We start from the raw sequence: 27916 nt of genomic DNA, 5'->3' as shown, positions 1-27916 counted from the left end.
TAACTGATAAGTACAACCAGCAACTATTAAATTTCTAGGTCATACTGACAGGTGAAGTGAATAACACTGATTATCTCTTCATCACGGCACCTGTTAGTGGGTGGGATATATTAGGCAGCAAGTGAACATTTAATCCTCAAAGTTGATGTGTTAGAAGCAGGAAAGGGTTTGACGAGGGCCAAATTGTGATGGCTAGACGACTGGGTCAGAGCATCTCCAGAACTGCAGCTCTTGTGGGGTGTTCCCAATCTGCAGTGGTCAGTATCTATCAAAAGTGGTCCAAAGAAGGAACAGTGGTAAACCGGCGACAGGGTCATGGGCGGCCTAGGCTCATTGATGCACGTGGGGAGCGAAGGCTGGCCCGTGTGGTCCGGTCTAACAGACGACCTACTGTAGCTCAAATTGCTGAAGAAGTTAATGCTGGTTCTGATAGAAAGGTGTCAGAATACACAGTGCATCACAGTTTGTTGCGTATGGGGCTGCAAAGCCGCAGACCAGTCAGGGTGCCCATGACTCACGTTTTCTTTTACATCACGTGGATGGCAGGGTGCGTGTGCGCCGCTACTGACTGACTGTAGTCCATCTGTTTCTCTGCATGCTTTGTTAGCCCCCTTTCATGCAGTTCTTTAATGGTCAGGACCCCCACAGGACCACTACAGAGTAGGTATTATTTGGGTGGTGGATCATTCTCAGCACTGCAGTGACACTGACATGGTGGTGGTGTGTTAGTGTGTGTTGTGCTGGTATGAGTGGATAAGACACAGCTCACCTGTCACTGCTGGACTACGAATAGTCCACCAACCAAAAATATCCAGTCAACAGCGCCCCGTGAGCAGTGTCCTGTGACCACTGATGAAGGTCTAGAAGATGACCGACACAAACAGCAGCAATAGATGAGCGATCGTCTCTGACTTTACATCTACAAAGTGGACCAACTAGGTAGGAGTGTCTAATAAAGTGGACAGTGAGTGGACACAGTATTTAAAAACTCCAGCAGCGCTGCTGTGTCTGATCCACTCATACCAGCACAACACACACTAACACACCACCACCATGTCAGTGTCACTGCCGTGCTGAGAATGATCCACCACAGTCAGTAATTGTAGAACTACAAAGTGCTTCTATATGGTAAGTGGAGCTGATAAAATGGACAGTGAGTGTAAAAACAAGGAGGTGGTTTTAATGTTATGGCTGGCATTCCAATGCTTCCCAGTGTATTGACTCTCCACATTAGACTCTAAAAAGTAAATGTGTAAAGGTTAAGCACCAACTCTTCCATGTTAAGGTATAGACCCCCCCCCCCAAAACTCTCATACCAAATCCAAACAAACCACATTCAGGGTGTAAATCAATGCGAGCGCTCTTAACAAATCACAGGCTGATAAGGACTTGACGGCGGGATCATAACCGCAGAGGTAATAAAACACCCTTTCACCGGTGCAGACGTGACACCTTTCCCAACATACGACAAACCATTAGATAAACGATCGAGATAATAATTCACTTTTACAGTAAGTCTGCGTCAATCCGTGTTGAGTCAGTATACCACTGTCAGACGCCTCTTATAAGACCTCCTTGTTCCTTTAGCCTTGCCTAACCAGAACTCTTCCCCTGCTGACAGATCAACACTGACCTCCAGGCTTTGGGCACAATGGCTGGACGCATATGGTTGTTGTGGTTATTCATAATGTTCAGCCTGTGTGGGTTAAACACGGGAGTGTCCTCAAGGTATGTTTGTTATAAATATGCAGATATTTATGTGGCATTTCTAAATAAAGTTGATAATTTGTTCTGTATTTTTACTGTATTATCACAGTAACCCCTCTATCACTCTTCCTGACTGGAAATCAAATGCAGGTAAGAATTTAAACCAATTTATTATTTATTTATATATATTTATATACAGTGTATCACGAGAATGAGTACACCCCTCACATTTCTGCAAATATTTCATTATATCTTTTCATGGGACAACACTATAGACATGAAACTTGGATATAACTTAGAGTAGTCAGTGTACAGCTTGTATAGCAGTGTAGATTTACTGTCTTCTGAAAATAACTCAACACACAGCCATTAATGTCTAAATAGCTGGCAACATAAGTGAGTACACCCCACAGTGAACATGTCCAAATTGTGCCCAAATGTGTTGTTGTCCCTCCCTGGTGTCATGTGTCAAGGTCCCAGGTGTAAATGGGGAGCAGGGCTGTTAAATTTGGTGTTTTGGGTACAATTCTCTCATACTGGCCACTGGATATTCAACATGGCACCTCATGGCAAAGAACTCTCTGAGGATGTGAGAAATATAATTGTTGCTCTCCACAAAGATGGCCTGGGCTATAAGAAGATTGCTAACACCCTGAAACTGAGCTACAGCATGGTGGCCAAGGTCATACAGCGGTTTTCCAGGACAGGTTCCACTCGGAACAGGCTTCGCCAGGGTCGACCAAAGAAGTCGAGTCCACGTGTTCGGCGTCATATCCAGAGGTTGGCTTTAAAAAATAGACACATGAGTGCTGCCAGCATTGCTGCAGAGGTTGAAGACGTGGGAGGTCAGCCTGTCAGTGCTCAGACCATACGCCACACACTGCATCAACTCGGTCTGCATGGTCGTCATCCCAGAAGGAAGCTGACGCACAAGAAAGCCAGCAAACAGTTTGCTGAAGACAAGCAGTCCAAGAACATGGATTACTGGAATGCCCTGTGGTCTGACGAGACCAAGATAAACTTGTTTGGCTCAAATGGTGTCCAGCATGTGTGGCGGCGCCCTGGTGAGAAGTACCAAGACAACTGTATCTTGCCTACAGTCAAGCATGGTGGTGGTAGCATCATGGTCTTGGGCTGCATGAGTGTTGCTGGCACTGGGGAGCTGCAGTTCATTGAGGGAAACATGAATTCCAACATGTACTGTGACATTCTGAAACAGAGCATGATCCCCTCCCTTCGAAAACTGGGCCTCATGGCAGTTTTCCAACAGGATAACGACCCCAAACACAACCTCCAAGATGACAACTGCCTTGCTGAGGAAGCTGAAGGTAAAGGTGATGGACTAAACCCAATTGAGCACCTGTGGCGCATCCTCAAGTGGAAGTTGGAGGAGTTTAAGGTGTCTAACATCCACCAGCTCCGTGATGTCATCATGGAGGAGTGGAAGAGGATTCCAGTAGCAACCTGTGCAGCTCTGGTGAATTCCATGCCCAGGAGGGTTAAGGCAGTGATAATAATGGTGGTCACACAAAATATTGACACTTTAGGCACAATTTGGACATGTTCACTGTGGGGTGTACTCACTTATGTTGCCAGCCATTTAGACATTAATGGCTGTGTGTTGAGTTATTTTCAGAAGACAGTAAATCTACACTGCTATACAAGCTGTACACTGACTACTCTAAGTTATATCCAAGTTTCATTTCTATAGTGTTGTCCCATGAAAAGATATAATAAAATATTTGCAGAAATGTGAGGGGTGTACTCACTTTTGTGATACACTGTATATACATACTTTGTTCATGTTCTCACTGCATACAAACAATATATTGTGTTCAGTCTTTTCCTGTTTAGTAAAAAAGTTTATATGTAATTATTATTTTGCTGTTATTAGATTATTATTATTATTGTTATTATTATTATTATTATTATTATTATTTAATGTCTGAGATACTTCACACATTTCTTTACATGCAGACTAATAATCCAGTCTTTATTAAATTTTGTAGTTACCAAATTGCTTATGTTCTCACTGCAAAAAAACAATTATTATTATTATTTTATTATTATTAATCATTATTATTATTATTATTATTATTATTACTATTAACATTATTATTTATCATTATTATTATTATTATTATTATTATTATTATTATCATCATTATCATTATCATTATCATTATTATTATTATATGATATATAGTTATCATTGTTATCATTAGTTTTTTTTTTTTTTTATTGTATAGAAACACATCTTTTTACATGCAGTCTAATATATTGTTAATTAAATTTTGTACAACCCCAAATCAGAAAAAGTTGGGACTGCACGGAAAATGCAAATAATAATAATAAAAAAAAACACAGAGTTTCTTACATTTACTTTAACTTTTATTTGATTGCAGACAGGATGAACCTGAGATATTTCATGTTTTATCTGCTCAACTTCATTTCATTTATTAATAAACATCAATTCCTGCATTTCTGGCCGGCAACACATTCCAAAAAAAGTTGGGACTGTAAAGCATTTACCACTTTTCACCACACACCGTTCCTTTTCACCACACTTAAAAGACGCTTTGGCACCGAGGATACCAAGTGATTTAGTGTTTCAGCTTTTTTTGGAATGTGTTGTGGGTCTGAAATAGAGGAATGGATGTAAATTAATAAATGAAATGAAGTTGAGCAGACAAAACATGAAATATCTCAGGTTCAAACTGTCTGCAATCAAAGGAAAAGCCTCTTTTTTGTAGTTTGTAAAATAGTCTTGGAAAATTCAGGTATGTTTTTGTCCACTATCAATGTTTTCCTCTTATTCTTTTTTTTTTTTCCAAGACTATATATCGAAGTGTGACTTCAACAGCGATCTATCTCCATTCTGTGACTGGAATGCAGCAGGTCTGATCAGAAGCGAAGGACACCCTGGTAAATGTTCATTTTGTTTTTGAATCTACTATTTTGTATTCAATTTAGTTACTTTGAAACGAAGCCTACCTCAGATTGTGTTATTTACATTTTTTAAAGGTTAGAACAGTGATGTTGTAAAATCGTTTTATTAGCAGTTAACTTTTGTTGCTATGAGCAAATAGAAAGGTATCTGCTGCTATGTACACTGATCAGCCATAACATTAAAACCACCTCCTTGTTTCTACACTCACTGTTTATTTTATCATCTCCACTTACCATATAAAAGCACTTTGTAGTTCTACAATTACTGACTGTAGTCCATCTGTTTCTCTGCATGCTTTGTTAGCCCCCTTTCATGCTGTTCTTCGATGGTCAGGACTCTCCCAGGACCACTACAGAGCAGGTATTACTTGGGTGGTGGATCATTCTCAGCACTGCAGTGACACTGACATGGTGATGGTGTGTTAGTGTGCGTTGTGCTGGTATGAGTGGATAAAACACAGCAGTGCTGCTGGAGTTTTTAAACACCTCACTGTCCCTGCTGGACGGAGAATAGTCCACCAACCAAAAATATCCAGCCAACAGCGTCCTGTGACCACTGATGAAGATCTAACAGATGACCAACTCAAACAGCAGCAACAGCTGAGCGATCATCCCTGACTTTACATCTACAAGGTGGACCAACTAGGTAGGAGTGTCTAACAGAGCGGACAGTGAGTGGACACGGTATTTAAAAACTCCAGCAGCGCTGCTGTATCTGATCCACTCATACCAGCACAACACACACTAACACACCATCACCATGTCTGTGTTACTGTAGTGCTGAGAATCATCCACCACCTAAATAATACCTACTCTGTGGTGGTCCTGTAGGAGTCCTGACCATTGAAGAACAGGGTGAAAGCAGGCTAAAAAGGTATGTAGAGAAAGAGATGGACTACAGTCAGTAATTGTAGAACTACAAAGTGCTTCTATATGGTAAATGGAGCTGATAAAATGGACAGTGAGTGTAGAAACAATGTAAAACATGCAAAGAGTGAGTAAGTCTGTTAAATAGTGCATGCTCATGGTAAAATAGAAAGCAAAGGACTACAAATAGAGCACCAGCCTTCCTCTCAACATATCTGATGTTGCATAGTAATTTCTTTTGCCGTCTTCCACACACCCCAGGCGACTTCTATCTCTCGAAGTTTCCCGAGAGCCCACATGCTCAGCTACAGAGAGTGTTTCTGGATCTCTCTGAAGACTCGTGCCTGGAGTTCTGGTACTACAAACCAGGAGATGACAGCTCAGAAATGAGAGTCCTGATCAGGGATGCTCTAGAAACACAAATCTGGAGCTCTCTGCACGTTAAGGGCGACGTGTGGAGACAGGTGTATATTCCACTGCGCTTCACGGAGCAGAGTGGTACGCAGGTATAGTAACCGACTCGTTTTACCCTCATGATTGCAAATATCATATCAAATTCACCTTCATCGATAAAGATAAGAAAGATTCCTATACAGTGGTACCTTGTAACTCGACATCCTCCAAACTCAGAATCTTCAGATTCAACACCCTTCGTCGAGAAATTTGTACCCTTAAACTCAACGTTTCCCTTAAACTCAACGTGTGTTCGACTGCCGCTTTGCTCAGCGCTTGGCTTGAGCGGTGCGGTAAAACGTCATCAGTGTGAATACACGATGAATCTGCATTTGTGTGGAATAACCGTCAAATTTACTCTGGAAGCTCCACATGTATCTGTGTTTAGCTGGATTTTCCGCCCTCACTGTTTCACTTTTAAACTTGTGTTACAGCTCGAGGTTCTGAGAAATTATGAGAATCAGCTTTTCCGAGAGTCTAAAAAAACCTCTCTTAATTATTACTGCTCATAAGTTCTTGCCACTAATTAACAAGCATAAGGAAACAATAAAGAAGTTAAGGTTAAGAGCAGGTTTAATTGTATTTGTATTGATTTTTAACTGTTTTTCAATTGTATTTCCGTGTTTTTATATTTTATTTGTGTTATTTTCAGTGTATAAGTGTCAAAATCAACCCCACTTTACATTAGCCTAAAATATATGCAGTTCCACGGGACCATGGAACGCATTAACAGGTTTATCATACATCCTTATGGTAAAAAAAATACCTTTAAACTCAACGTCTTTTAAACTCGATGCCACTCCCAGAACCAATTGACGTTGAGTTTTAAGGTACCACTGTATTTACATACAACACTACAACATTTAGAATAAAATTAATGTACACTTCTGTAACCTTTCTTTTCCCAGCAGATTACTTTTGAGCTCTGGCAGAGACAGGAGGGAGAAAAAGAAATAGTCTTTGATAGGATTGGAGTAAGGAGAGGACAGTGTGGTGAGTGGTCAGCACCTCTATTCCATAATGCACAGTTTGCAAATATTATAAAGTACACGTTTTGTATTACACAAGTATGTATGATGAAAGAACAAATCCTAATCTGATGCACATTTTACATCATGCAATAATAGCGACCTGTGTCTTGGGGTCTGAATTCAAGCCTGGGATTTGGTCACTAACAGTTCTATACAGTTAATATACCTCCATTCCTGCATTTCAGGCCTGCAACACATTCCAAAAAAAAGTTGGGACTTAAGGGCTAGTAACAAAGTTAAAAAACTAAATAATGATGTGATTCCAAACAGATGATTGTAATCATGGTTTGGTACAAAAGCAGCATCCAGGAAAGGCTGAGTCTTTGATGAGCAAAGATGATCAGAAGTTCTCCAGTTTGTCAACAAATGCTTGATAAAATTATCGAAATGTTTAAAAACAACGTACCTCAAAGAAAGATTGGAAGGGATTTGCATATTTCTCCCTCTACAGTGCATAATATCATTAAACCATTCAAGGAATCGGGAGGAATTTCAGTGTGTAAAGGCCAAGGGTGCAAGTTTAATCTGAACGCCCGTGATCTTCCATCCCTCAGACAGCACTGCATCAAGAACCGCCACTCAACAATAGCTGATATAACCACATGGGTGAGGGATTACTTTGGCAAACCTTTTGTTAAGCACTACAATGTATTGTTAGAGTTATCTGTAGAGTTAGATGCACAAATGCCACTTCAAACTTTACTGTGCAAAAAAGAAGCAGAAGCGGCGTCGACTTCTCTGGGCTCGGAGGCATCTAGGATGGACCATCACACAGTGGAAACATGTATTGTGGTCAGATGAATCAGCATTCCAGGTTTTGGAAACAAATGGACGCCGTGTGCTCTGGACCAAAGATAAAAAGGACCATCCAGACTGCTATCAGGGACAAGTCCAAAAGTCAGGGTGTGTCATGGTATGTGGGTGTGTCAGTGCCCTTGGCAAAGGTCATTTACACTTCTGTGATGCAGCATTAATGCAGAAAAGTACATTGAGATCTTAGAGCAACATGTGCTGCCTTCAAGACGTCATCAAGAAAATGCAAAACCACCTGCTGCACACATTACAAAGGCATGGCTGCAGAGGGAAGAAGAGGGTACGGGTACTGAACTGGCCTGCCTGCAGTACTGACCTGTCCCCAATAGAGAATGTGTGGATAATTTTGCCAAAACGTCTTTTAAGTGTGGTGAAAAGGAATGGCAACATTACAAAGTGGTAAATGCTTTACTGTCCCAACTTTTTTTGAAATGTGTTGCAGGCCTAAAATAGAGGAATTAAATAAAAGTCAAAGTAAATGTAATGTGTTTATGATGTGCATGCTGTCCCAAATTTTTCTGATTTGGGGTGTATTTGTAAACTAAGCTAAACACTAACATTGTGAATTCCTCCACAGAAAACCAGTGCCAGTCTGGCACCCAGTTCTATACGGACGAATCCACCGCATGTATCTGTACGGACAGGCAGCTCGCCTGTGCCCAGACCGTCTGCGAGACTAAGAGACCCGTTTCATCCAGAGATTCGTCCGTCTCTGGCACCTGCAGCGTGACCAGTGACCTACAATACACTACCTTTGATGGGGTCAAGTCCCGTTTCGTGGGTCACTGTACTCATGTACTGACGAAGGTTTGCACCGGGACCGAGGCACTGCCGGAATTCGAAGTGGAGGTGCAAAATGAGCAGAGGGGCAGTTCGTCGGTTTTCCCGATCAAGCGGGTGAACGTGTACCTAGAGGGTCTGACGGTGACTCTGCTGAGGAAAAACAAAAAAGGGGCCCTGGTGAGTGGAATTGCTGTGTTTCCGAATTTACATTTTTGGCATTTGGCCGACTTTTCCCAAAGGGACTCGCAGCACTGCGACAGTATTTTGTCTAAGCAATTGGCCCAACAGTGACAACCTGCCAGTGATAGGGCTTGAACAAGTGTCCTTTTGATTACTTGTCCAGGACCTGCTAGGCTACAACTAAGTGAGAAATACTGTGCATGAAGAGCCTAGTCTCAGTGTCTAGTATCTAGTCTCAGAGAGCCCAAAATTAATTATTTAATATAAATATAATAGTCTATAAAAAGGTTGGTCTTGAATGCCGGGGTAAAGGTAATCTCATGGGGCCAGCATTGATCCTTAATAAGATTAGTCTAATCGAACACATGCTAGCACACCAGAACTGGGATCTTGAATACATCGTATCGAATCTAAGCTCTGCCATACGGCTGGGCTGGGCGGCCACATGAACAACCATTGGCCTGTTGTTCATATAGGGGTGGGGTAGTACTAAGCCGAATAGGGTCTCCTCATAACTGATGCAACTACGACCTCTGCTGGCTGATTGATGCCACCTGCACAGGGACAGGAGTACGTCGATCAGGGTGTGTCTCTCCATACACAGGGCTGATCCGCATTAGCATTCGCCTGTTGCAGGTGAAAAGATGCATACGGCTGCTGCCCACGTGTCGAAGGGGATGTGGGTTAGCTTCGTTCTTCACTGATCTCCATTATTCCCAGTCTCATTGTGCAGGCACCACTGATCTGCCAGCAGAGGTCGTAATTGCAGCAGGCGCCCGGCCGTCAGTTACCATTTTTTATTTCAATAATAATTTGAAATAAAGGCTCACCAGTTGATTTAAAAGTGCCCATATGATTTTTCCCCCATGACTGTAGTGGTCAATTCGTCAAGTCGTTCAACTTCGACCTCTGCTGGCAGATTGCATCATGCTTCCTCTCCACTAATGCCGGCCCCGGCTCTGATTGAGGAGAACAAAGCTAACCCACACCCCCTCCGACACATGGGCAGCAGCTATATGCATTTTGTCACCTACACTAGAAGAGATCAGCTGCAGATCAGCTCTGTGTACGGAGAGACACACCCTGCTCAACGCACTCCTTCCCCGCTCCTGTCCAGGCACCATCAACAGGACAGCAGAGGTCGCAATTGCATCAGTCATGAGAGAGTCCCTATCCTGCTTAATGCCCCACCCCTATATGAACAACAGACCAATCGTTGTTCATGTGGCTGCTCAGCCAAGCCGTCAGGCAGAGCTGAGACTCGATACGATGTATTTGAGATCCCAGCTCTGGTGTGCTAGCCTCAGGTTGTTAATCGTAACCCAGCCCAACTTGTACGACCCCAGTGCCCGACCTATTTTAATAAGAGATGTCCACATATGGTATATTTGACCATACAGCAAATATTAAATAATAATTAAAATAAGATATAGAATTTTTATTTAATTTCCATTAAATTTACATTTTTTTCCTCTTTCAGATAAACGGAATCTGGAAGAATCTTCCCCTGAGTATCGATGGAGACAAAATAAAAATAACCTCAGAAGGCAACACCGTGGTTCTTCGGACACGTTTCAATCTCCTCGTCTACTATGACAGATCCGGCGCCCTTCAAGTAACCGTACCCGACCGGTACTCCAACAGACTGTGCGGCATGTGTGGCAGCTTTATGATGGATGATAAAACCGAGATGCCAGGCATCTCGCTGGCTAGGTATGACCGTGATCTGGGCCAGACGGGGAATAGTGCCAAGTCTCAATGTGTGGAGTCCACCATGTCCGGTACGTGCTCCGAAACGGAAAAGCAGAAATATGCGGGCAAGACGTACTGCGGGGCCGTGCTGTCCCGCGACGGCCCGTTCTCCGGGTGTTCTGCCATCGATACGTCGGCCTTCTTCAAGAGTTGTGTGTTCGATATGTGTATAACTGGAGGAGATCGGAAGACCTTCTGTGACTTCCTGGAGGATTTTGCAAGGGCCTGCGGTGATGCTGGGAATTCTGTGGTCAACTGGAGGAACGTGACCAAGTGCCGTAAGTCTTACAGTGTTTTTATTGCTCCTTGATGTAACACATAACTAGGGCTGGGTGGGGTTTGCTTGGCCCCACAAAATGAAGCTACAATTCATTTTACTTGCTTAATCATTTCCCATTGATGTCATGCCATGCCATGCCAGCATTTCTAAACAAGACTGGACAATTCCCTGACCCAGGTCACACACAATTACGCCAACGTCCCGAGCAAACCTGTAAAACTAACATTTATTGGTCGGCAATGTTTCTATTCCAGCTCTGGCCTGTGGGCCCAACAGCCACTTTAATGCCTGCTCAAGTGATTGCTCTGGTACTTGCTCCAGCCTGGATGCCCCAGAGGATTGTGGGAGGTGCGAAGAGAGATGCCAGTGTGATGAGGGTTTTCTGCTTAGCAGAGAGGAGTGCGTACCTGCAACGGATTGTGGATGCTGGGTAGACGGACAGCATTATGAGGTATAAACTGAACTTATTAATGGTCACTGTCGCTGTAGACCTTGTTTATGTAAACACAATGTATTCTGTTTGGCTAAATTATTTGCTAGGGAGTCAAATCACACCAAACGTCATCCTGTAATATGGGGAAAAATAAAGGATAACGGCATCTGTTCAGGCTAAAACGTTGTTGGCTAAGTGGACAGTCGCCAAAGAGCAAATGCTCTATGAAGTCGAGACATTTTTAAAACTGGTTGCTCTGTGCACACCGAACTTAACAATTACAATTCGAATTGACCCACGACGGCAAACCATTTAATTTGTCCTCCCTTTCAGAGAGGAGAGTCATTCATGGAGCCTGACTGCGAGAGGTTGTGCACGTGTCAAGGCAAAGGCAAACTTCAATGTTCAGCTTCTTCCTGCCCTGCCCATGAGGTCTGCAAGGTCCAGCATGGGGTCATGGGTTGCTTCCCCTCCAGCCCAGTGACCTGCAGCGTCTACGGTGACCCCCACTACATCACGTTCGACGGCAAGGCCTACTCGTTCCGAGGAACCTGCAACTACACCATCGCCAAAACGTGCGGTGCAAGCAAAGCCCTGTTTACAATAACGGCTCGGAACGAGGGATGGAGCGACTCTTCGTATCTGAACTCGGTGGCTCTTCACGTGGACGGATTTCATCTCGTCGTTAAGAAAAACAGACTGGCTTATGTAAGTATCTGCTCTACATAGAATGAACGCATTTCTTTTCAGTACTTGTGTTATTATTAGATTTTGATCATTTTTATCAACGCATCAGTCTACCTGAGTGACTTTTGAAGGTTTCATCCACCATGTCATTTAGCAAGACACTATTGGGTTTGAGTTCCTTATAAACAAAGCTAATAGAGGAGAGGCACACACAGCCACTTCAGACTCGACTCTGACTCATTTCAAATGGCTCTGACTCGACTCATGACTCACAAAAAAATTACTCGTGAACAACAAAAGTCACTAGTGTCAGCATGTGTTAACATTAGTTACGTGTGACAATTATATATTTACTGACCAAATTTAGTAAACATTGTACAAAGACCAAACCAAAAACACCAAATTTAATAAACATCTTACTTAGACCAAGATAAACACACTAAATTTAATAAACATCTTACTTAGACCAAGTCAAACACACTAAATTTAATAAAAATCTTACTTAGACCAAGAAAAACACACTAAATGTAATAAACATTTTACTTAGACCAAGTCAAACACACTTAATTTAATAAACATTTTACTTAGACCAACACTAAATATAATGAACATCTTACTTAGACCAAGATACACACTAAATTTAATAAACATCTTACTTAGACCAAGATACACACTAAATTTAATAAACATCTTACTTAGACCAAGATAAACACACTAAATTTAATAAACATCTTACTTAGACCAAGATAAACACACTAAATTTAATAAACATCTTACTTAGATCAAGTCAAACACACTAAATTTAATAAACATCTTACTTAGATCAAGATAAACACACTAAATTTAATAAACATCTTACTTAGACCAAGATAAACACACTAAATTTAATAAACATCTTACTTAGATCAAGTCAAACACACTAAATTTAATAAACATCTTACTTAGATCAAGTCAAACACACTAAATTTAATAAACATCTTACTTAGACCAAAATAAACACACTAAATTTAATAAACATCTTACTTAGACCAAGATAAACACACTAAATTTAATAAACATCTTACTTAGACCAAGATAAACACACTAAATTTAATAAACATCTTACTTAGACCAAGTTACACACACTAAATTTAATAAACATCTTACTTAGACCAAGATAAACACACTAAATTTAATAAACATCTTACTTAGACCAAGATAAACACACTAAATTTAATAAACATCTTACTTAGACCAAGATAAACACACTAAATTTAATAAACATCTTACTTAGACCAAGTTACACACACTAAATTTAATAAACATCTTACTTAGACCAAGATAAACACACTAAATTTAATAAACATCTTACTTAGACCAAGATAAACACACTAAATTTAATAAACATCTTACTTAGACCAAGATACACACTAAATTTAATAAACATCTTACTTAGACCAAGATAAACACACTAAATTTAATAAACATCTTACTTAGACCAAGTCAAACACACTAAATTTAATAAACATATTACTTAGACCAAGTCAAACACACTAAATTTAATAAACATCTTACTTAGACCAAGTCAAACACACTAAATTTAATAAACATATTACTTAGACCAAGAAAAACACACTAAATTTAATAAACATTTGAAACATGAAAGTAAAAACAGCAAATTATCAGTTATCAATACTTAAAAACACAAGTTTTAAGTAGTACAGAAACGCTCTTACCAGTAGCAGGTGAGATAACCGGCGTGTTCAGGTGATGCAATCAACTTAGACAAGCCTGACATCTAGCGGCCGGTCACAGCATTACAGTCTGTTTCTATTACATGCCCACGTGATACAGGGCGAAAAAAACGTAATTGTATAAAGTAAAAGCAAATACATGTACTGGAAGTGCATTACATGGCCAAATGTATGTGGACACTCCCTCTAATTACCGAGTTCATTTTTTAGCCATCCTATTTATGTCTTGTTTACATCAGTTTTCATGCAAATAATCTCAAGACAAACTACATTGATCAGCCATAACATTAAAACCACCTCCTTGTTTCTACACTCACTGTCCATTTTATCAGCTCCACTTACCATATAGAAGCACTTTGTAGTTCTATAATTACTGACTGTAGTCCATCGGTTTCTGTACATACCTTTTAAGCCTGCTTTCACCCTGTTCTTCAATGGTCAGGACCCCTACAGGACCACCACAGAGCAGGTATTATTTAGGTGGTGGATCATTCTCAGCACTGCAGTGACACCGACATTGTGGTGGTGTGTTAGTGTGTATTGTGCTCGTATGAGTGGATCAGACACAGCAGCGCTGCTGGAGTTTTTAAATATCGTGTCCACTCACTGTCCACTCTATTAGACACTCCTACCTAGTTGGTCCACCTTGTAGATGTAAAGTCAGAGACGATCGCTCATCTATTGCTGCTGTTTGAGTTGGTCATCTTCTAGACCTTCATCAGTGGTCACAGGACGCTGCCCATGTGGCACTGTTCGCTGAATATTTTTGGTTGGTGGACTATTCTCAGTCCAGCAGCATTGCTGTGTCTGATCCACTCATACCAGCACAACACACACTAACACACCACCACCATGTCAGTGTCAGTGTCAGTGCTGAGAATGATCCACCACCTAAAGAGTCCTGACTATTGAAGAACAGCATGAAAGGGGGCTAACAAAGCATGCAGAAAAACAGATGGACAACAGTCGGTAATTGTAGAACTACAAAGTGTAGAACCACAAGGAGGTGGTTTTAATGTTATGGCTGATGTATATAACAACTGTGAAAATGCAGACATCCCAAGTTGCAAAAACTCATTTCAGGGAGGTACCCCGGACCCGGACCCCGATCCCCCAGATAGTGTGAAAGATAATAGAATTATGTTCCCTACATAGTGCACTAGATTGTATATTAGAAAAGAATTTATTTTCCTTACATAGTACACTAGATAGTATTTTAGATATGAATTTATTAGAAAATAATTTATGTTCCTTACTTAGTGCACTAGATAGTGTACTAGATAATAGACTTATGTTTCTTACATAATGCTTTAGGTAGCGTAATGGTTAACGGATTTATGTTCCCTACATAGTGCACTAGGTAGTGAATTAGACAACTGGTTTATGTTCCCTACACAGTGCACTAGATAGTGTATTAGATAACGCATTCATGTTCACTACATAGTGCACTAGAAAGTATAACTAGATGATGATTTGTGGTCCTTACATAGTGCACTAGATAGTGTATTACATAATTAATTATGTTCCCTACATAGTGCACTAGACAGTATATTAGACAATTGACTTATGTTCCCTACATAGTGCGCTAGATTGTATATCAGATAACTGATTAAATACGCGATCGGGGAAAAAAGTATGTGTCGCCTGCGCGCGCGCGCTCTTGGCCGCTCGTTCTAGATTCCGGGAGATTTTATCTGACTTGCGGGCATCAGGGAGCCGCTATGTATATGCGGGAGACTCCCGGAACTTACGGGAGACTTGGGATGTCTGGAAATGTAATCATAAGGCTCACCTGATTTTTTGCAGGTAAACGGACGTGAAATCAAGCTTCCTTATTCACACAACACCCAAGTCAACGTGTCGCTGGCAGGTCCATACCTGCAGGTGTTGACAGATGTTGGGCTGCGCCTGCTGTTTAATGGAAACAATCGACTTTTTGTGCAAGTGGATGAAAGGCACGAGGGAAAGGTTTGCGGCCTCTGTGGGACGTACTCTGGAAGTCAGTTCGATGACTTTTTGACGCCTGATGGCGCTTTGGTTCCACACTCTTATGAATTTGCTAGCAGTTGGAATACACATGATCCAGACTGGCGGTGAGCACTCCTACCAACAACATGCTTGCATACATACAGTCACCTGTCTGAGCAAAAGTATTCACACCCCTTACCAACTACATGCTTGCACTCACACACTGTCACCACCTAAGGACAGTTTGGAATCTTCAGTGACCCCCTACACCCCTACCAACTACATGCTTGCACACACACAATCCCCTATCTGAGCATAAGTATTCACCCCCCCCCCCCACCAACCACATGCTTGCACACATACAGTCACCTGTCTGAGCAAAAGTATTCACACCCCCACCAACTACATGCTTGCACTCACACACAGTCACCACCTAAGCACAGTTTGGAATGTTCAATGACCCCCTACACCCCTACCAACTACATGCTTGCACACACAATCACACACACAAACACACACACACACACACAGTCAACTGCCTAAGCAAAAGTATTCACACTCCCACCAAAACAATCTCCTATCTAAGGACAGTTTGGAATCTTTAATGACCCCCGACACCCCTACCAACTACATGGTTGCACACACACGATCCCCTATCTGAGCAAAAGTATTCACACCCCTTACCAACTACATGCTTGCACACACACAATCTCCTATACGAGCGAAAGTATTCACACCCCTAACCAACTACATGCTTGCACACATACAGTCACCTGTCTGAGCAAAAGTATTGACAGTATTTATAACTACATGCTTGCACTCACACACAGTCACCACTTAAGGACAGTTTGGAATCTTAAATGACCCCCTACACCCCTACCAACTACATGCTTGCACTCACACAGAGTCACCACCTAAAGACAGTTTGAAATGTTCAATGCCCCCTACACCCCTACCAACTACATGCTTGCACACACACAATCTCCTATCTGAGCAAAAGTATTCACACCCCCCCACCAAAACATGCTTACCCACAATCTCCTATCTGAGCAAAGGTATTCACACCCTTACCAACTACATGCTTGCACACACACAATCTCCTATATGAGCAAACGTACTCACAACTGTAGTTTATTACTTTCCCTAACAAGAAAACTAACAGAACAGCTGCAAAGACGATTTATGTAATGTGGGTTTAAAATTCCAAAATGACTCAGTTTTCATTTTGACTCCAGCTGTAGCGATGGATCCCCCGAACTGCCTCCTTGCCCACCTGAGTTAGACAGCGACGGATTTGAGGAGTGCAGCAAGCTGTTCGAGGATGCCTTTAAAGCATGCCACTGGTTCGTTCCCCCTCAAATCTTCGTGAACAGCTGTGTTCAGGACTACTGTACCTCAGAGGGGAATCAAGTTGAGCTGTGCACTTCTCTGGAGAATTACGTGGCGGCGTGTGAGGTGGCCGAGGTGGATTTGGGAGACTGGAGGAAGGATACCATCTGTGGTGAGTGGTAGATCTTGTGGACACCCACTACTCTGAGAAGGCTTCTCACAAGACTGTGAAGCATGTCTGTGTGAATTTGTGGCCATTACTTGGCAATGATGTTGGTTGAGGAAGCTTCAATTGATGTTCTGGTTCTTTCTAAAGCTGTTCAGTGGGAATGAAATCAGGGCTTTGTTCTGGCCACTGGAGTTTCTTTAAACCAAGCTTTTCTTTAAGTCTTTATTGACCTCGCACATAAAGTAATTAGAATTAAGTGTTGTCCCCATACTTTTGTCCATATAGTGTAGAATTGACACTCTGAAATAACTTTTGCTCTTTGTAGAATCCACTGGAGGTAAATAAATCTGCCTAAATTAGCATTAACACAGTTCTTTCTTCTTCTTCTTCTTCTTCTTCTTATTATTATTATTATTATTATTATTAATATTGCAATTATTATTATTATTATTATTATTAATATTACAATTATTATTATTATTATTATTATTATTATTATTGTTATTGTTATTGTTATTGTTATTATTATTATTATTACTATCATAATTATTATTATTATTATTATTACTATTACTATTATTATTATTATTAATTATTATTATTACTATTACTATTACTATTATTATTATTATTATTATTACTATTATTATTATTACTATTATAATTATTACTATTATAATAATAATAATTATTATTATTATTACTATTATTATTATTATTATTAGTAGTAGTAGTAGTAGTAGTAGTAGTAGCATTACTATTATTAATATTGTTATTATTATTATTATTACTATTATTATTATTGCTATTATTATTAATATTGTTATTATTACTATAATTATTATTATTACTATTATTATTAATATTGTTATTATTACTATTATTATTATTATTATTACTATTATTATTAATATTTATGTTATTATTATTATTATTATTATTATTATTATTATTACTACTACTACTACTTTATTATTACTATTATTAATATTACTATTATTAATATTGCTATTATTATTATTATTATTACTGTTATGATCTATGGCGCCTGCACAGAGATGGGGGTACTAGGGTGGCAAATCTAACACTTGTGAATGGGGGTGGGGTGCCTGTACAGAAGTGGTGGAACGTAGAGATCAGTGTGTGACTCTCCATGTGCGGGACTGGCCTCACATGCAAATCCACCAAAGTATGGGTGAATAAGGGTGAAGGGGTCGGTGGACTGCGCACATGTCAGAGGGAGCGTTTGTCGGACAAATATACCCTCTTTGGACGTGATCTGGGTTTCCGGCAGCGGTCTGATACTGATTGTACTCTTTTATCCTGTAGATCTTCTTCCCACCAAAGCACCAATAACACACCCAGACACTCCAGCACCAACAATCCCCATCCACTCAACACCCAGCACAAGTAAACCACACATCTAGACTCTTTGATATTAATTCCTCTGCAATATAAAGAATGTCAAATAAATGTTGATTAACTGGATTATGCAGGTTGTTCATGGACCTGCGACTTTGATGAAAATGAATGTGGATGGGAGCAGCTAATTCAGGACAGCTTTAACTGGACAAGGCTGTCTGGATCAACACCGTCTGAGTACACTGGTCCAACCAGTGACCACACAACAGAAAGTAAGTTTATTAATATTAATAATTATTAAACCATTTCAACATCTACCAGTTGTTGTGTTCCGGGTTAATGTCTCGTCTCATACAGGTGGCTTTTACTTGTATATCGAGGGCGACGGAGTTTACCGTGGTGACTCTGCACGCATAATAAGCCCAGTATGCAATACAGTGGGCACCCAGTGTATGACCTTTTGGTATCACATGTATGGCTGGGCAACAGCCATGGGACTTAACGTCTACCAGCTAGAAGACAACCGCGCTACCAAAATCTGGTCGAGGACCAATAATCAAGGCAACCATTGGCATTTAGCCCAGATTGAAATCTACCCAAGGGGACAATTTCAGGTAAGTTTTTGGGTATAACGCCAATATATTTCAAATAAATATGATCGGGGCCGCTCAGGTGGCGCAGCGATAAAAACACACACTTGGAACCAGAGCTGGATCTCGAATACATTGTATCGAATCTCAGCTCTGCCTGCCGGCTAAGGCTGAGTGGCCACATGAACAACGATTGTCCTGTTGTTCAGATATGGGCGGGACTAAGCCGGATGGGGTGTCTCTCTCATGACTGGTGCAATTGCAACCTCTGTTGGCTGATTGATGGCGCCTGCACAGAGATGAGGAAAGAGTGCTCCCAGGGTGTGTCTCTCCGTACACAAGGCTCAGCTGCACTGCACTGCACTCGTTCAAAGTTTAGGTGATAAGATGCATACGGCATGCTGCCCACGTGTCGGAGGGGGCGTGGGTCAGCTTCGTTCTCCTCAATCAGAGCAGGGATCGGCATTGGTGGAGATGAAGCATGACGCAATTGGACAGGGAGAAAATGCATAAAGAAAATATATATAAAAAATAAATAAATAAATATGATCATCAGTATCTATGAAAACCTAGCGAGCTGTTTATGTTAATAGCGTTTTACGTCATCCTACATGCGCCCCCGAGAAGAAGGCTGTCTAAATTCTTAGATGCCTTAAAATGCTGCCTACTGACCCTAACCCTAACCCTAACCTTAACCCTACCTTATTCTGAGATGCCTCGTTATTCTGACTGAATAACAAGGGAACTCCGAGTGCTTCCTCACCAGAAAAGGCAATCCCAGCATACACCATGGCACAACGTACTCCCTAAAAATTCTAATTTGTTGGAGTTATTTTAATTTATTTGCAATTTTGAGCTTGCCAGTGACAATGTAACAGTTTTCAGTACACAAAGGGTGAGTTAGCTGGTATGATAGTGGGTTGTATCGCCTCAGCAGATTGGTTTGACTCTGTTAGCTTAGTAAGCTAACACTGCGACGGTAGGTGGGGACAGCCGATGACACAATCACTGCCCAAGTAGTAGGTCTAAATAACCTGCCTTCTAAAGTTCAATGTTTGATAGAATCCTCTCTATTTAGGCAGCTACCCAGGTAGGCAGTAGGCAGCAAGGCAGCTCAGTATGTTTTCCGGCAGACCCATTGTGGAACTTTATCGATATATTTTTGGGACAATATTTTAAATGATCATTTACATGAACTGTTTCAGATTATCGTGGAAGGCATTCGAGGTTCGAGCGCTCAGTCCGATGTGGCATGGGACGATGTTAAAATAGTACATGGAAAATGTGAAGATATTACTGAACAGCCAGATGATGACGTACCGTTAGTGCCCAGTAAATACCCACCTGTTATACCATCAGGTAACAACAGACACACAGTCACAGTGATTAATAAACAAAGAACACATTACATGGGGATACATTTCAAGTATTAGGTGGCACCATGGCAATGTACACTGATCAGCCATAACATTAAAACCACCTCCTTGTTTCTACACTCACTATTTTATCAGCTCCACTTACCATATAGAAGCATTTCTGCATAGTTCTACAATTACTGATTGTAGTCAATCTGTTTCTCTACATACCTTTTTAGCCTCCTTTTACCCTGTTCTTCAATGGTCAGGACCCCCACAGGACCACTACAGAGTAGGTATTATTTAGGTGGTGGATCATTCTCAGCACTGCAGTGATAATGACATGGTGGTGGTGTGTTAGTGTGTGTTGTGCTGGTATGAGTGGATCAGACACAGCAGCGCTGCTGGAGTTTTTAAATACTGTGTCCACTCACTGTCCACTCTATTAGACACTCCTACCTAGTTGGTCCACCTCGTAGCTGTAAAGTCAGAGACGATCACTCATCTATTGCTGCTGTTTGAGTTGGTCATCTTTGAGACCTCTATCAGTGGTCACAGAACACTGCCCATAGGGCACCGTTGGCTGGATATTTTTGGTTGGCGGTGTTTAAAAACTCCATCAGCATTGCTGTGTCTGATCCACTCATACCAGCACAACACACACTAACACACCACCACCATGTCAGTGTCACTGCAGTCCTGAGAATGATCCACCACCCAAATAATACCTGCTCTGAAGAACAGCATGAAATGGGGCAAAGCATAACAAATCATAACCACTGCTTACCTTAGCTTATGTTCTTCCAGATGCAATCAAATTTATAACCGTGTGTTGTCCCATTAGGAATATAATCCGTTATTTTGTAAATGTGTGCTTATTATTTCACCTGCACGAGGCGGGTTCATATGTGGATCAGCTTTGTGTACGGAGAGACACACCATGATCACACATTATCCCCCGTCTCTGTGCCGGCTCCATCAATCAGCCAGCAGAGGTCTGAATTACATCGGTTATAAGGAATCCCCTCCGACACCCACCCTGAACAACAAGCCGATCGTACAAGCCAATCATCGTTCATGTAGGCGCCCAGCCTGCCGGTAGCAGAGCTGAGATTCGAACTGACAAGATTGAGATGTCAGCTCTGGTGTGTTAACGTGTTTTACTGTTGCACCACCTGAGCATAATTGTGTGCAATTATGTTTATTAAGATAATAATTATTATTATTATTTACAGTGTGTGGAATCGACTGCAATTTTGACACCGACCTCTGCACATGGTCTCAGTTATTGACGGACGTTTTTGATTGGACAAGACACAGTGGTTCCACCCCTACATCGATGACCGGTCCCTTTTCTGATCACACAACAGGAAGTTAGCATCTTACATTTTTTTAAAGACATATGTACCAATTTTATATGAATATTTTCTTAAATACACTGTACCTTACCAGGTGGTCATTACCTCTACATCGAGGGCGACACCGCCTCTCACGGTGACACGGCACGTCTCCTGAGTAAGCAATGCTCCAACGTGCAGCCTCAGTGCCTGCAGTTCTGGTACCACATGTACGGCTCCAGCTGGACCATGGGGCTTAGTGTCTACCTGATACACGGAAACGTAGGTCAAGAGATCTGGAGAAAGAGAGAGGACCAAGGGAACATGTGGCATCAGGCTCTAGTTGATATAACTCCACATGAGAAATTCCAGGTACTTGTTGTACTGCTTTATACACTGGGCACAAAGCAGGAATATCCTGGATAGGGCCAATCCATTGTGGGTATTCAGCCCACCCCCCAAGGCATAACATGTCTGTGTAGATGCCCAGGGTTATTTTTGTTATTGAAGGAGGTTTGGTTGATTTCCAGAGAGTGGTGCGTTACTGTTGTTACGCAATGCTGCTCTCTGTGAGATGGGAGCCCACACTGGCACAGTTAGCTGTATCTAAGGGAGAGAAGTTGAATGGGTTTATCACTGCTAAACAGGGGATGGTCTGGTTTACAGAGAGCGATGAGTGACCGTACGTGATGCTGCTCTCCGTAAGATGCCGGCTCTGGCTGGGAGCCCACAGTGGCACAGTTAATTGATGGGAGTGAGATAGAATGGGTTCATCATTGTTGAACAAGGGATGGTTTGGTTTCAAGAGAGCGATGAGTGACCACACGCGATGCTGCTCTACGTGAGATGCCGTCTCTGCCTGGTGAAGTGTGCATGTCTGTGGCTTTCCTTGGTCAGGGAAGGGGTTTGCAATAGCAGAGGAAGCTACATTTGAGGAGGGGAATATAAGCAGATTTAGAGGAAAAGGAAAATGCAATAAATAAAGAGTCACGTTTAATAGCCCATAAACTTAAAATTGTTAAATTGTTTTCTTTTTAGATTTTATTCGAAGGACGCAGAGGCCACAGTGAGAAGTCAGATGTAGCTCTGGATGACGTCTCTTTACACAGAGGAACCTGTGCAGGTACTTTACACCTTTACGTAAGGTTAACTGTCAGGTTACACATTTATAGTATACTTGTGCAACAATGTAAAATCTCAAAATGTATTATTAATTAATTAAATAATAAGAATTTGTTATAATTAATAATCTATTATAAAAACAGTTGCATTTTAAAATGTGTTATTATTGTTGTTGTCGTTGTTTTGTTATTATTATTAAAAATAATACATTGTTTTATAATAGATTATTGATTATAACAAATTAATAATAATAATAATTTGTTATAATTAATAATCTATTATAAAAACAATTCATTTTTTATAATAATAAAACTACTACTAATACTAATAATAATAATAAATGTAAATATTAAATAATATTACAATTTTAAAATGTATTATTATAATAGTTGTCTTTGTTTTGTTATTATTTTTAATATTATTATTATTATTAAAAATAATAAATTGTTTTATAATAGATTATTAACTATAACAAATAATAATTATTATTAAAAATAATAAAAAAAAATTTAAAAGGTTATTAATTATAACAAATTATTATTATTATTAATAATAATAATTTGTTATAATTAATAATCTATTATGAAAACAATTTATTATTTTTTATAATAAAAATAATAATAATAATAAATGTAAATATTAATATTGAATTTTAAAATGTATTATTATTATTGTTGTCGTTTTGTTATTATTAATATTATTTTTATTATTATAATTATTACAAATAATACATTGTTTTTATAATAGACTATTAATTATAACAAATTATTATTATTATTATTATTATTATTATTATTATTATTATTATTATTATTTAGTAATTTACAATTTACCACTACAATTCCTCTGCCACGTGCACCACCCCCAGACTGGCAATAGACAGACACAGACTAGCAACCACCCCAAAACCCTACATAATACATATACTAATAGTCAAAATAAACTTTAAAAGGCTACCAAGCAAAAAACAAAGTCCCGTTGTCCTGTTATTGGGTAGTCACTAAATCAATCCCATGCTATGCCATATCATGCCCAGGAGTCCAAAAGAGCAACATTGGTTTTGATTTTTGAACAGGAGGAATGGTACCATTTCTATTAATTACATTGACAATGTTCTGTGTTGCATGCTAATGTGTGTAATGATAAAGCATTAGCTGATGTTTGAACACTGGTGGTGGTTGGCTTTAGTTGGCTTTGAGTATGCAAAATATACCCCTGTCTTGTAATAGGGAAGAGGAGGTTGGTGGGAAGTTAGGGAGGATGAATTGGGACACATTTTTCTAATTTTATTATTATTAAAAATATTAGTAATGGTGTTTGTTTTATTTAGATTTAATAAAGGACTTGATTGGTTCATCAACACCTGAGTTGTCAACTACAACTTCACAGTCACCCACAACTACAACCCCACCCACAACTTCAACTACACAACCACCTACAACTATGACTACACATCCAACTACAACTCCACTACCACCCACAACTACAACCCCACAGCCAACTACAATGCCAGAATGTGACACAGTCCCTGGAACTACAACTACACAGCCACCTACAACTACGACTACACACCCAACTACAACCCCACAGCCAACTACAACTCCACTACCACCCACAACTACAACTACACAGCCAACTACAACTACAATGCCAGAATGTGACACAGTCCCTTCAACTTCAACTACACAGCCACCTACAACTACACAGCCAACTACAATGCCAGAATGTGACACAGTCCCTGGAACTACAACTACACACCCACCCACAACTATGACTACACATCCAACTACAACTTCACTACCACCCACAACTACAACTCCACCCACAACTACAACCCCACAGCCAACTACAATGCCAGAATGTGACACAGTCCCTTCAACATCAACTACACAGCCACCTACAACCCCACAGCCAACTACAATACCAGAATGTGACACAGTTCCTTCAACTTCAACTACACAGCCACCTACAACTATGACTACACATCCAACTACAACTCCACTACCACCCACAACTACAATGCCAGAATGTGACCTATTCCCATCAACAACAACTTCACATCCACCTGTACAAACCACCCCGGTTGCATCTTTTGAACCAGACGTATCTCCATTCTCAACCACATGCAGAATGGACTGCAATTTTGACAGCGACCTGTGCACATGGTCACAATTACTGACTGATGTTTTTGACTGGACGAGAAACGAAGGCCCCACCCCAACGTTAATGACCGGTCCCTCCTCTGATCACACAACAGGAAGTAAGCCTACATAGTTATAATTAAATGATCACATTGCTTAACCAAGTACATTCACATTTATCATTAAAGCCAAATAAGCATCTGGGTTCATGTCTTTCTTTGCAGGTGGTCATTACCTCTACATCGAGGGTGACGACACCTCCCATGGTGACACGGCACGTCTCCTTAGCGAGAAATGCTCTGACGTGCAGCCTCAGTGTCTGCAGTTCTGGTACCACATGTACAGATCCAGCTGGACTATGGGACTGAGTGTTTACCTGGTGCACGGAAACGTAGGTCAAGAGATCTGGAGAAGGAGAGAGAACCAAGGAGATGGCTGGATTCAGGCTCAAGTGGACATCACACCTCATGATAAATTTCAGGTCAGTGAAATGAATGCCCAATTAAATTTTATATAATAATAATAGAAATTTTACAATATAATATTAAAAACGAATTTAAGTTGTGCATATTTTAGTTCGTTAACATTTGAGAGCTTACCTGACTTCTCCTTCTTTACGTGTCATGTATTGAGAGGAGATTTTAATCAGCTAGGTGTTAATTAATTTAGACTGGGTAAAAACTTCCTGTACAGACCAACGACCTAAACTGAATGAAAGCATAGTAGAATTTAAAGTAAAGCAGCCAAACATTGTAGACCCTGTTTTGATTGGTTCAGACCTTGTGTCCCTGGATTAAACTCTAGAGTGGTTAGCTTTAGATAGATAGATGGATGGATGGACAGATGGACAGACAAACAAGCAGGCAGGCGGACGGACTGACAGTGAGATGGATGGATGGATGAATAAATAAATGGATGAATAGATAGATAGAAAGATAGATGGATGGATGGATGGATGGATAAATGAATGTATGGATGGACAAATAGATGGATGGATGGACGGATGAACAAACGGACAAATTGATGGACGGACCAACGGACAGATAAATGGATGTGAACGGACAAATAGATGAATGGATGGATGGATAGCAAGTAGAACCTAAAGTGAAACAGCCTAACATTTTAGACCCTGTTTGGATTGGTTTAGACTTTGCGTCCCAGCATTGAAGTCTAGAGCTGGTTGGCTTTAGATACATAGATGGATGGAGGGACGGACAGAAGAGCGGGCAGGCGGACGGACTGACAGAGTAAGGGATGGATGGATGGATGGATGGATGGATGGATGGATGGATGGACAAATATATTAATGGATTAATGGATGGATGGATGGATGGATGGACAGACGAACTGACGGATGGCTGGACGGACAGACAGACAGACAGATAGATGATTGATTGGATGGATGGATGGATGGATGGATGGATGGATGGATGGATGGATAGATAGACCGACAGAGAGATGGATGGATGGATGGATGGATGGATGGATGGATTAATGGATTAATAAACAGACAGATAAATGGATGTATGGACGGACAAAGAGATTAATGGATAGATGGATGGATGGATGGATGGATGGATGGACGGATGGACGAATGGACCAACAGAGAGATGGATGGATGGATGGGTGGATGGATGGATGGATGGATGGATGGATAGATGGACAGACAGACCAACAGACAGATAAATGGATGGATGGACGGATGGATGGATGGATGGACAGATGGACCGACAGAGAGATGGATGGATGGATGGATTAATGGATGAATAAACAGACAGATAAATGGATGTATGGACGGACAAATACATAAATGGATAGATGAACAGAGATAGAATAAATGGATGGATGGATGGATGGACGAAATTGTGGACCTGACAGACAGATAGACAGATAAATGCAACTTTTGTCATTGTTTAGTACAAGGCATCATGCATTATGCAAAAATAAATAAAACTAGAATATCAGTCAACAAATGTATCTATGATTAATTTGATAATTATAGCTATAAACATATATGGTAATAGGTCTTTAAATATATGCAAATAAGAAAAGGAATAGCTGGGTATACATCATAGAATAATAATAATAATAATAATAATAAAAATTTTAATATAGTATATATAAAAATAGTATATGTAGAGTCTTAATGGGTATTAAAAATACTGTGACTGTAACTGAACTAGGTAGTTAAACAAGGTTCTGTACAGCCCATTCTACTCCCAGTGTTTGTCTATGGAGATTGTATTGATCCTGTATGATTTAGGATTTTGTTTTTACCACCCAGTAATGGGGGTCAAGAAACGGCCAAACTAAAGCTGTTAGTTAGTACTTTTTATTTAGTTAACCAAGAACTCTTTGGTAAACATCTCGGGCAATAACGCTTTCTTTGTGCCGTCAGATCGTCTTTGAAGGGCGGAGAGGCCACAACACTTTGTCTGACGTGGCTTTTGATGACGTATCTCTACACCGAGGAACATGCAAAAGCCTCGACCAAGCAACGAGAACATCTGGACCCTACTGATTACAACTGGGGTTTGAGCTTAATAAAAAAAACAAAAGTTGCTTAAACATTATTGCTCATTTGCTAACTGCTGAGGTATTTGTTCAGATCTAACTATGCACACATATCAAAAATAAAAGCACACTTATTTTTCTTTTGCTGAATGATGTCTTTGCTCTGCTTGGAAATGTATTCTGTTATGTGTAACTTATGTATTCCATAAACATTTTATTCTTTAATGCTATTAAAGTGGTATTTTGTTCCTTCAATCATTTTCAATAGTCATTTTATTATGATCAGCCATAACATTAAAACCACCTTCTTGTTTCTACACTCAGTGTCCATTTTATCATCTCCACTGACCATATAGGAGCA

The 27916-nt window shown here is 40.4% G+C and overlaps 1 protein-coding gene across 1 annotated transcript; it reads left to right on the top strand.

The window, feature by feature from the left end:
* Window positions 1–1687: 1687 nt before the first annotated feature.
* On the top strand, window positions 1688–27562 carry LOC134302215 (zonadhesin). Its single transcript, XM_062987250.1, has 20 exons — window positions 1688–1728; window positions 1817–1857; window positions 5785–6029; window positions 6888–6969; window positions 8398–8780; window positions 10264–10813; window positions 11070–11266; window positions 11582–11956; window positions 15475–15761; window positions 16872–17137; window positions 18464–18544; window positions 18631–18768; window positions 18854–19110; window positions 20292–20445; window positions 21677–21814; window positions 21894–22150; window positions 22817–22901; window positions 24231–25160; window positions 25266–25522; window positions 27440–27562. Exons 1-20 carry the CDS (start codon window positions 1688–1690, stop codon window positions 27560–27562), a joined length of 4887 nt encoding a protein of 1628 aa, XP_062843320.1.
* Window positions 27563–27916: the final 354 nt, after the last annotated feature.

The sequence above is a fragment of the Trichomycterus rosablanca genome, chromosome 25, assembly GCF_030014385.1.
Source record: "Trichomycterus rosablanca isolate fTriRos1 chromosome 25, fTriRos1.hap1, whole genome shotgun sequence".
In the NCBI taxonomy this organism is placed as follows: domain Eukaryota; kingdom Metazoa; phylum Chordata; class Actinopteri; order Siluriformes; family Trichomycteridae; genus Trichomycterus; species Trichomycterus rosablanca.
The sequence above is the reverse complement of the archived record's forward strand: the minus strand, read 5'-3'. Positions and strand labels throughout refer to the sequence as shown.